The 11331-nt window shown below is 49.1% G+C and overlaps 5 protein-coding genes across 5 annotated transcripts; 2 read left to right on the top strand and 3 right to left on the bottom strand.

Moving 5' to 3' along the window:
- Positions 1-2: 2 nt before the first annotated feature.
- Positions 3-764, top strand: ALT_0575 (protein fmp52-1, mitochondrial; the record flags this gene model as incomplete). Its single annotated transcript, XM_033554873.1, has 2 exons — positions 3-41; positions 99-764. The coding sequence occupies 2 exons, from the start codon at positions 3-5 to the stop codon at positions 762-764; spliced, it is 705 nt and encodes a 234-aa protein (XP_033410764.1).
- A 231-nt stretch (positions 765-995) lies between these two features.
- Positions 996-1481, bottom strand: ALT_0574 (uncharacterized protein; the record flags this gene model as incomplete). The annotated part of the gene is made up of 1 exon (XM_033554874.2): positions 996-1481. The coding sequence occupies one exon, from the start codon at positions 1479-1481 to the stop codon at positions 996-998; it is 486 nt and encodes a 161-aa protein (XP_033410765.2).
- A 5352-nt stretch (positions 1482-6833) lies between these two features.
- On the bottom strand, positions 6834-7842 carry pre9 (proteasome core particle subunit alpha 3; the record flags this gene model as incomplete). Its single annotated transcript, XM_033554875.1, has 4 exons — positions 6834-6973; positions 7081-7499; positions 7568-7752; positions 7819-7842. The coding sequence occupies 4 exons, from the start codon at positions 7840-7842 to the stop codon at positions 6834-6836; spliced, it is 768 nt and encodes a 255-aa protein (XP_033410766.1).
- A 364-nt stretch (positions 7843-8206) lies between these two features.
- Positions 8207-9983, top strand: ALT_0572 (uncharacterized protein; the record flags this gene model as incomplete). The annotated part of the gene is made up of 2 exons (XM_033554876.1): positions 8207-8276; positions 8329-9983. The coding sequence occupies 2 exons, from the start codon at positions 8207-8209 to the stop codon at positions 9981-9983; spliced, it is 1725 nt and encodes a 574-aa protein (XP_033410767.1).
- A 394-nt stretch (positions 9984-10377) lies between these two features.
- Positions 10378-11187, bottom strand: ALT_0571 (uncharacterized protein; the record flags this gene model as incomplete). Its single annotated transcript, XM_033554877.2, has 1 exon — positions 10378-11187. One exon carries the CDS (start codon positions 11185-11187, stop codon positions 10378-10380), a length of 810 nt encoding a protein of 269 aa, XP_033410768.1.
- Between the last annotated feature and the right edge of the window lie 144 nt (positions 11188-11331).

Genomic DNA, 11331 nt, shown 5'->3' with positions numbered 1-11331 from the left:
CCATGGCGAATGTGGCATTGATAGGAGCTACTGGGATGGTGGTAAGGCCTCTCCCCGCCACATGCAAATCTCCTTCACTCAACGTTCAAATCTCCTAGGGCAGTCACATCCTCACTAGCCTTCTCGAAAATCCTGCTGTAGCTCGGGTGGATGCAATCTCCCGCCGTACTCCATCCGCTGCTGCTGAGGCACCTCAGACTAAACTGACCACATTTGTATCTGATGATACATCTCGTTGGGCTGCTCAGCTCTCTTCTCTCACTCCAACACCAGCCATCTTCATATCTGCCTTTGGCACTACTCGGGCGGCAGCTGGTGGATTCGAGAATCAATACAAGGTGGAGCATGGTCTGAATGTAGAAATGGCTCGCGCAGCGCGCGATGCCGGTACGAAAGTCTATGTCCTGATTTCGTCTGGCGGCGCTAATAAGGCGTCTTCTTTCGCATATCCTCGTATGAAAGGGGAGATTGAAGAAGACGTGAAGGCCCTGGGGTTTGAGAGAACGGTGATTTTGCGCCCTGGTCTGATATCCGGCCAACGGCAGGAGAGTCGACCAGCGGAAGCAGCATTCCGGTTCATTGCTGGCATTGCCGGGAAGATTCATCCGGGATTGAAAAATGGGTGGGCTCAAGATGCAGACGTTATTGCCCGAGCAGCGGTCAATGCAGGCCTCAAAGCTCTGGCAGGTGATGTTCCTCCTGGTAGCGAGAAAGTATGGGTCTTGGGCGGCAGTGACATCATCAAATACGGGGGGAAGAAATAGCTTAGGTCTGCACCAACATCGGAGGCATAATTTGTTTGGTATATTCTCTTTATCTTTGTTGTATCATATCAGTGACCTGACAATTGCAAAAAGGTATCTGCTCTTAGATGTTCTTTGCCGTTCTGTAAGAGAATTGCTCTCGAACCCTATGTGACAAGATCAAAGTGTATATTCATGCCAAGTCTGGCAGCGACGCCTTGCGCCTTGAGTTACCTCAATATACGACTGCACTTATTTTTTACCTCCGACGTGCACCTCTCTTCCCTTCCTGGGTGATCCTCTCCCACTCGGTTCCTTCTCCGCATTGCGGTCTGGCCCTCCTTCTTGCGGATCACGTGCTCCACTGACATCTTTGTTCGCAGCACTTACGTCCAAGGGATTGCTGACTTTGCCTCCCTGTTCGCTTTCCTTCTCAGCTTGATTGATTTCGCTTTCGGGGGAGGTGTTTTTTGGATCGTAGGCCGCGTGATGGGTTGCGACTTCATTGTCGGTACCGGTCTTTGTGCCCTCCGATCGCTGGGGATCTAGTTCGTTTCTGTTATGCATTCTTGGCTGCTCTTCGGATGTCCGCAAGCATGGAAGCGAGCGAAAAGCTCTCCTCTGTTGCACAGCAGTGACGGGTGCCTGGAAACCTGGCTGGAATTGGACTCGGCGGGCGTTTCTGGCGGCGTTGTGGCCTAATTGACCAACTGATACGAAGCCTTTGAGCATCGTCATGATGAAAAGAATCAAGGTATTTATGAGGCGGTCTAAGACGATAAAGTGTAGGAATAAGACTGGTTTCTTAAAGCGAGAAGACTAGTAACGCCAATTGTAGAAGAAGACGGGTAGACTTGTCACTAGAACACAATTAGTCTTAAGCAGTTCATTCGCAAGCATCTCTTCTGAAGACCTGCCTTTCTAGATCTCGGACGTATAATGATTTGAGATGTTAAAAAGAGTTGGAAGAGATCGTGTCGAGTCGATGCTTTTTGTTCATCAATCATATTGACGTCATCCTTCTGCAGGGTATCTTTGAAACCTGCTCTGCCACGTGATGACGGTGGGACAACGACATAAAGGGAGACATGTCTTGAGCGAGGGTTTTCCGTTCCAAGTATGTAACGTGCAAGCAAAGATTGTCCTATTCTTTGGAGAGCTACATCTTTATTTTTTTCCTTTGGTCATATTCAAGCAAGCTACATGGACTAGCGCAGCAATTGTTTTCTTGACAGGTGATATGATCTACCGAAAAAGAAGGATAGATTGATCAGGTAGAAGTACAACTGTTCAGTCAGTCTTCGTCAATCTTGTCCTAGCGTGGCTAAGTAGGGAGATTAATGATTCCTTCGTGTAACGAGACTACGACGCACCTACAATTGGCGGGACGAGGATTCGATAACGAATCCAACCTGTTCAGCCACGTCAATCTGTTGGAAATATCATCTGAGCAAAACCAGATGCAAGGGTCGAAGTTCTCGTAACTTTCTGGGGGTTCGGTACGCTCATGCGCCTGCGCAGACACGTCCAGGCTCCGGTATTGATTACTTTCAAGCCCACTTTCAGAAAATGAAGAACTGCCGGACACCCATTTGGGGTTGCTTGCATATCGACATCACTAGGCGTTAGTTGCGATTACTCCCCCTCTCGAGCATAAGCTGCGCGGGGTCGACTAGGCCTCTTGACTGGAGTAGACAACAGCACCTCTGCTCACGGACCGAACGGGAGAGCAGTACTGATATGTCCAGCTCAAGGCTGTCTGAATGTGACCGAAAGTACCTAAGTGGACACTCGCACGAGGCAACTTGCATATGCGACCTAGCATCTAGGTATTAATGTTCAACTGGCGCTGTCCTGCTTGTAGGCCAATCATGTTTGACTCAAGACACTCTGGGCTCTAATTGTGCAGCCGGCACCTACCTAGGGTGTTCTTTTAGCTGCATAAGCTGCCAGAGAGTGCAGAGCACTGATTGGGCACAGTCGAATGATGGCTTTTCGCGTGCATCCCACTATTAGCCAATACATTTGCGTAGGTATAACACGGCAGAAATGCACTCTTACCTTAAATTTTCGCTGCTGAGAATAACGGTTTCCATTTGCTACCTGCAAAAAGCCCGCTCCCTGAATGTGCAGGAGCCTCCGTCAGCTTTATGATCACGGGACCAGACGAACCCGGCATGATGGGAAGTACATGTGTGTCGGAAAATTCAATTTTAACGTTGATGGGATGTATTCACTGTGCATCCGGAGGCTCGTACTGACAATTTGCATCAACGCCAACTGTGTTAGCCGGGTCAGAATCCCGCATGAGAGAGGAACTTTGGCTAGCTGGCAAGGACCGATGCTAGACTAGCTCAGCCTGATCCTTGCTGTTGAGATCATAGCATGCTACAGTAGAAGATGTGTAAGCCGTTCTTAGAAAGGTGGCAAATCGCGTTATGGAGGTAGGCTTGGTCGGTCCTCCCACAGTAGCATACTGGGCTTTCCCTGCTGTCATTGCGGCACCCAATGCAGCACTTGACGACCGCTGAGTTGGCAACCGACATCCCAGCCTGGATCCATTGCTCGAGCCCTCAGCCCAGGGATCATCAATTGAAGCTGTCCGGCGATCCCGCACCAGAATAAAGAAAACAGGCTGAAACTGATTGCATTAGAAGGTGGCCTGGGATGTTCGGGGTAAGTGGAGTTCCTAAGGCGGTACCCAGGCTTTTCCCAATGAAGGCAGACGAGACCAGTTCCCCGAGTTGTGATCCGGAGTTGCGAATCGATGGTCTCGACTTTGGAGCACCCACAGTGGTCTCAACGTACATGAATTCATATTTCTGGGCCAGACGAAGGATGCCACGTCACAGAGACTCTGAGCTCTAGCGCAGATGCATGGGTATGGACAGTGTGTGCGCCGTACCACGGTCAGTTTCTGCCATGTTCAACGGATCAAGTAATGCCCTATCACCCGGGATGAGGAAGGCAAGCGGATGAAGCCACAGCCTGCACACGGGTGGGGGCAAATGCAGGATTACTCGTCTGCAGATGTAAGAGATCAGCTGAAAGAAACGCATCCCTGCAAGAAACGGAAGTTTATCATACCACTTTCATCACCATCAGCCTCAAGAACTAATGGAAATGGTGCAATGAATGCCAATCGATATCCTTTAGTGGCGCGTCTTTTGCCACTAGGAAAGTGACAACCCTGGGCTGCAACAATGAAATGGGAGGACGCGGAATCCAGAAGACATCTGTAGACTCAACGCATGATACCCCTGCAGCGGATGGATGGAAGAACCAATGTATGGACTGTATAGAAGAGCAAGACAGGCTACGGGTATTGAAGCCCTAGGCGACAAGAAGAAAAATGAGCAAAAGGGAAAAAGACAGGCGGAAAAAGTACTTCATGGGCGTGTTACTTCGAAAGCCACCAAGTTTGACTTTCGTCCCGAGTCCATAGCACAGCTTTCGAGAAGGCTTGAAATCGATTGGTTGTAAGTGAGTTTTCCTGATAAAATCTTGTGCTTAGATCGGATAGACCGGGCTAGTATACCGAGAAATGAAAGCCTGCATCCCGCTCATAGAATGCGAGGTGCGTCCTGGACGTAGCCAAAGTTTGATGGCAGGACGGCACCATAGTTGGCACGAGACAGCTCATGCATGCAGGAGGTCTGATTCAAGAAGACGGAAAAGGAAGTACTTGGTTCGCAAGGACGGCTTGATATGAAATGTATTTACCTGAATGAAGCGGGGATAATCAACCGAGTAGCCAAGGCAGTAACGATGACCCAGTCTGGACGACGGAGTGATGTTGAATGAGGCATTTTTGAACTTTCAATTCAAGCCCGAAGAAGAAAAGAGACAGCCACGACAACGAGATGCATGCATCATGAAGCAATCACTCATTGCCATTGCCTCATGGAGGGTCCATTTGAGCTTTTTTTTGCGACCCCACTGCTTTGGCGAAGCCATCACAGCCAACCGCAAGGGTGATTCGAGGTGAGTGATGCGGACATGATGATAGTTCGCCGGATTCGATAAGCCATTGTGTGCTGAGGGAGTTCCCTGATTGACGATGGACTGGATGGACACGTACAATAGGGAACTAGCTGAACTGTAACATGGTAGATCTCACGAAACATAAATAGGGCCCTTCAGTCCCTCGTCTATATGGAGTTTCAATCACTGTTAGTTTCAGACCTGGCAACATCAGAGAATCTCATAAGTGATAAAGCTTTCTTCTTGATATAAAGCGTTTCAGCTTCTTATATTGTTTTCCTTCCTCAATTCGCCATCTTGATTTGTGACCTATCATATAGTGCATAGTAGTAGGGCCCTCGAACTGGACCAATCAAATATATCGAAAAAGCTGAAACAACGATCCCGGACGGGCAAGTGAGTTTGACCAGTACCCCAGACCGGACTCCGCTGACGGATCTGATAGGCATGTGCTTTTACAACCAAAAGAGATTTTCATGCGGAGACTGGAGCTGGACCAGCTTTGCTCACCGCTGCAACTATGAGTACCGAACGGGCGAAACATGTGGCATGAGGCTCGTCAATATGACCGAGTATGAGACGGCAAAATGTCGGCTCTGCGACAAGATCGAAACCAAGTACCGGCGGCGAAACGCCGAGTTGGAACGTCTGACCAGATGGAAACGTGAAGGAGGAACACTCGTGGCCTCCATTGACCGATCGCAAAAGCTCATAATGGAACTGGAGAAAGAAATTTGCCAGTTGCAGAGAGAACGAGAAGACCGAAGAAAAGCACTCTCATGAATGTAAGATGTCCGAGCTCAATGGCGTCTAGGAAGACGCACTTTTGGCCTTCTTGGTGGCTCTGTTTCTTGTTTCAAGATTCCCTCTGTTGCAAAGCCTTTATTTTGTCGCCTATGTTCTGGTCCATCAACTGCTATCTCAAGCAGGTGCCACTCTGACTGTGGTTTGACAGCATCATCGTTTCGAACCGATTCAGAAGTCGGGGAGATCCACAAGATGGTTGGAGGAAAAGTCTTGACCACTGCAGACTTAATGTATCTAAGTCATAGCCTTCCAATGATGAACTTCATTCCCTCGAGATGTTGCAGGAACGGGAACGCAGCTTGAAGAACCGCCAACTCATAAGCGCCTGCGTTCCCGACGAGCGGTTCACCCAACTCCACCAGTAGGAACTAGGATGGATGTAATATTTCCTGTGGTTATTTTACCTTGATCGCAGTTTTAAATGTACGTCTGTCTGTCATAGACGGTCCCTGAATATGGCTTTCTTTCCAAAGTTCGATTCCGAATAGCAAGTTGCCAGGGGATGAGAATCGATACCCCGCAGCTTTGACGAATATGTATATATGCTCACGTGAGTTACCTATAACTGATTAGCCCTCTCTCCTTCTGAAGCAGTTCTGGTCTCTGTCGCTTAACTAGAAGCTATAAAACGTTCATTGGTCCAAGTGCTAGACAGTTTTCAGACAGCATGTTGCGCCCCTGTGTTTCTCCATCGATGACTTTGTCTAGTGTTGCGAGCTCTCATGGTTGCTCAACCTTCTCTCTCGGATGGTAGAGAGCCAGGACCAGATATACTTTGCTCCGCGAAATTTTGTTGAGACGACATCTGTTGAATTCGCGCATCTTTTGCACGGCTTTGTCTTTGTTTGAACAATCGACGCATTTTAGGGGGCGCACTGTCATATTTGAGGGCTCTGTTGAGCAGGGACTATTCAGAATGGATTAATCAAGCGCTCGGATCAGATAAATTGAAGATAAATTGAAGGGACTACGAGGACCATTCCGTCAGGTCATCGTCCATAACGAGCTGCATTAAATTGCGAGACTTTCGTGCGAGGAGAATCGTTGGAGTTATAATCATAGTATATTGAACCCCAGGGGGTTGCTTGCCACGTCACCACCAAACAATGTAAGTGCAATTTCAATGCAACCGTGGGCCAGAGACAACTCTTATGTGCCCTCAGGATCTTTCACCAGCATTTGCAACATCCTCTGTAAATGTTATGGCTACCAGGCTTAAATATGCCATTTTTGGGAATTTGAAATCTCAGAACCTAATTTGTATGACGAAATTACCGAAAGGGAGCATTGTCTCGTAAGTTATTTGATATCACCAGCCTCGGGCTCATCGTCGACCTTGGCCAAACCATGTTCCTTCAGTAAAGCATTGATCTCGTCCGCATTCCACAGATGGTGGTAGATCTTCCCTTCCTTGGTCTTTCCCACCGTTGCGAATTCGACTGGGTAGATAAGGACATCAGTCAGCCAACGATGCGGGAATAGATTAAGCATATTGAAAGCGATACGTCATGAACTGAACAGGATAAAATCATTGCGGGTCACTTACTCTTTTCACTGCTCAGCTTTGTCGAGTCCATTGTCTTGCTTAAGACCTTGACGGCCATGGCACACGCTTCCTTCAGGTCACAGTCCTCCTTGTAATCTTGCTTGAGCAGACTTTGAGCGCTCGCGTTATTTGCTCCCACACTAGTGGCCTTCCAACCACCGTAGTTCCCGCTGGGGTTGCTCTGGTACAGTTGGAATTCTCTCAGAGGATCGTAACCAGCGTAGATGAACGAGACACCGAAGGGACGGAGACCACCGTGCTGGGTGTATCCTTGTTTCAGGTCACACAATCGACGAACAAGTTGCTCACAGGGAATTTCTTCGCCGTAAGTGAGGAGGTAGCGTTGAGCGGCTTGTCGGGCATAGTTGATGAGAATATTGGCGTCTGCAGTCATACCGGCAACTGCGCAGATCATATTACTAGTAATCAATCAGTATCGGGGTACAGATGCCGAGAAACGTTCTCTCAGTTCCAGGGACTTGCATACTCGTTCAATGTGTAGAGCTTCTCTGCAGATGTGTCCTGCTCTAGTAGCTTGCTGGTCACCTTTTTCTCCGCAGCAAGGACGATTCCATCCTTCGCCAAGATCCCTAGAGCTGTACCAGCATGTGAAATAGCTTCGAGCGCATACTCCACTTGATAAAGTCGACCTTCGGGGGAGAAGATGGTTGTCTACATGGGCATAAATGGGTTAGCTGGAGCAAGTGACGGAATGACGGAATGACAAAATGGTCGTACCCTGGAATCATATCTCCGTGACATTTTGCAGTATGTCTAGAGACTATGACAATGAGAGAAAATCAGAAGATAGATGAAGTAGATAGAGCGGGAGAGTGCTGTGGGAAGGGTATGGAGCTGCGATGTACCTAAGCTATGTGAGCGGGCAAGGTGAGCTCCAAGTGACCAGGCAACTCGCCCTGGCGCGTCCTGCCGGTCCGCTGCCAAGCTCGGACCACTTCTAGATTTCCCGGCGCAGACGAAGCTCTATCGACTGGCAAACCCATTTCAGATCTCTTATGAAATTTTACAATTAGCACATTCTACGCCTTACGAGTATGTCTTTCTGATACCGGCAATTGACAGTCTCCTACACAGCTTTATCGTGGCCCAGACAGTAGTGGACAAAATGCTCAAATCTACCTACACTCCCCCTCCTCCATTACCACCGGGGTGGACAGAACATAGAGCTCCTTCAGGTTATTTTCCTTATTGCAATCTTTAGAGCTCAAGCCACTGACTGCAAGATAGGACATCTCTATTACTACAACGCAGAGACGAAGCAATCTACATACACAAGACCGCAGCCGCTTCCTGTTCAGTCGCAACCCGCCGCGCCCGCCCAAGTTCCCTTCGTTACACCAGACACTCTTCCCCCGTTCTCTTCCACGCCGTATGCGCCCGAAGGATTTGCCTTCGGCGACCAGGCCCGTGGGCTTCCTCATCATGGTCATTCTAGGGGTGGGTTTCGAGGTGGAAAAGGATTCCGCAACCGCAACAATCGAGGGCCCGAGGATAGGCCGAAATCGAAACACGCGATACCGGGGTGCGAGCCGTGGGTGCTTGTGAAGACGAGACTGGGGAGAAGATTCGTTCACAACCCTGAAACGAACGAAAGTTTCTGGAAATTTCCTCCCGCAGTAATGAAAGGAGTGGTGGAGTATGATCGTTTGGAAAGAGAGGAGAGGGAACAGAAGGCTCGTTCCGAAGAAGCTGAGGAATCCAGAGAAAAAGGGAAGGAAATATTGGACGAAGTTCGCCCTTCCCAGGAACCTGGTAGCGTACGGGATTCTGGTACAGCCGCACATGCGATGGAAGACAGCGATGAGTACGAAGAAGTTGAAGTGACTGATAGCGAGGACGAGGATGATCAACCCTCGAAACGGCCGAAGACCGAAGATACCAACGACCAACAGCAACCTTTAGAATTCACTGAAGAAGATATCGAGTATCAGCTCGCAGCAATGGGAGAAGAATACGGTCTGGATCCGGGAGAATACGGCGAACCTGATGAGGAAGGCTGGGAGGAGGGCGCAGAAGGGTTGCCACTTACCGAGGAAGATGCTACAGCGCTTTTCCGTGACCTTCTCGACGACTACCACATAAATCCATATTCAACGTGGGAGAAGATCATCGAAGAAGGCCGCATAATAGAGGACAGCCGCTACACTGTTTTGCCAAACATGAAGGCACGCCGAGAGGCCTGGTCTAGTTGGAGTCGTGATCGTATACAGCAGCTGAAAGAGCAGAAAGAGAAGCAGGAAAAGAAGGATCCTCGTATTCGCTATCTCGCTTTCCTCCAGGAGCACGCTACTCCCAAGCTCTACTGGCCTGAATTCAAACGCAAGTACAGGAAAGAGCCCGAGATGAAGGATTCACAACTATCAGACAAAGACCGTGAGAAACTCTATCGAGACTTGATCTCGCGATTAAGGCTACCTGAAAGCACCCGAAAGTCTGATTTCTCGGCCTTGCTGAAATCAGTACCATTACAAGAGCTCAACCGATCATCGAATCTAGAAGCTCTTCCTTCATCAATTATCACCGACCTGAGATATATCTCATTGCCGCCTAAAGTGCGCAATCCATTACTCGAGGCTTATATCTCTACTTTGCCACCGCCGCCTGAGCAAGATATGACTGCAGATCAGCTGGAGGCACTAAACAGGAATAGACTGGAGCGTGAAAAACGCGAAAGGGCTCTAGCTGAACGGGAGAGACGAGTTCAGGAGGAGAAAAGAAGGCAACAAAGCGATCTTGTCCGCGGGAGGCACCTCCTAAGAGAAGGTGAGGCGGAGATCCAGGAAGCTATGAGAGTTAGAAAGGAAGGTATCAGGAGCTACCTGGAAGCCGAAAACCAAGACTCGGTGAAAGTATCTCAGGAGAAGAGCCCTGAAGTTTCTTGACATGAGATGTGCTTCGGTGATGATCTACTCGGTGTTTAACTATAATCAAAATCGAATTTCCATGAAGACTCAAGGCAGATAGATACTAGTTCCAAATCTGGCCGATTTCTTCATTCTTCAACACGGCCGTGGAGATCCGGCTGAAGCCACAACAAGTGACAGGGGTATCTCCTGTTCGAGTTGTCTGCATTATTACCTGTAGAGCCAGTAAAACAACATTTTTTAAGCCACCCATCGACAGAGATGGCACAGAGGAAAGGATCATAAGTCATTGTAGAGTATCCATATAGCTCATGGCTCGATGTATGGGGTATCAATGTAAATGTGAAGAGTTCAGACCTCCCTTTATGAAATGGCGCCGTTCCCAAAACCACTGCTGATCTCAATTTCATCATTACCTGAATCTCCAGTTGTCCCAGTCATCATCATCCACATCATCGTCGTCATCATCATCATCATTTTCTTCTTCGTCGCTTTGTTTAGTCTCATCAATCTGCTGTTCCCCTTGTGTTTTCCCGGACGAGGATCCTTCTGTCTGAGGGATCTCTGAAGCTTCCTTGGCTCGTTTCTGTCTCAGTTCTTCCCTCTTATGCTTCAACCGCCTGATCCGTTCTTCAAGCTGCTCCATTTCATCAAATTCATCCTCCAAGAACCGAGCCGCGTCTTCTCGTTCCCCTTCGATTTCAGCTTCACGTGCTTGTATTGACGTTCCCTTTTCTGCCTCTTGCTGGGCAGCCAGTTGCTCGGCCGACACGGGTGCAGCCGATATCGTCGCTGCTGCTGCAACCGCAGCAGGTGCCTGGGGCACACGTGTTGGCGCCACCACGTCACGCTCAAATGCTGCCCATTCGTCCTCATCGATAGCTTGAGGTGTATTCGATTCGAGGAACGGCTCAGGCTGTGCCTGGGTCTGCTCTTGGGAGGCTTTCGAGTCCGGCGGAAGTTCCAGGCCAGCAGTTTCTTGTTCTCGTCGTTCAGCATCCTCCACTTCATCGATCGCCTGGGCGCTTGGTGGCTGCACAGTATGTACTGTCGGTGACAGGGAATCTGCGCTTTTCTCGCCAGGCCTCATCTTCTTTCGCGTCAAGTCATCCGTGATATCGACCTTCCGCTTCTTGGTAACTCGATTGCCGGTACTTCCTGCTTGCGGTGCGCCCTTCCGAGCAGCAAGCTCACTTCGAAGTAACGAGCGAACATCTGCCATCCCAGTAGATAGACTAACAGGTGAAAAGTGAGTGCAATAGATTTCTGAGAGTACTTCAGTAAGCTCAACAAAGTTTGGGAAGAAAGCGGGTGTGGGGATCTGGAGAAGCTTTCACGACATCGAAACTACTTTACGCGACGGAAA

This window comes from Aspergillus lentulus, assembly GCF_001445615.1.
Source record: "Aspergillus lentulus DNA, contig: Alt01, strain: IFM 54703, whole genome shotgun sequence".
Lineage (NCBI taxonomy): Eukaryota > Fungi > Ascomycota > Eurotiomycetes > Eurotiales > Aspergillaceae > Aspergillus > Aspergillus lentulus.
Note: the sequence above shows the minus strand (reverse complement) of the source record. Positions and strands in the feature narration are given on the sequence as shown.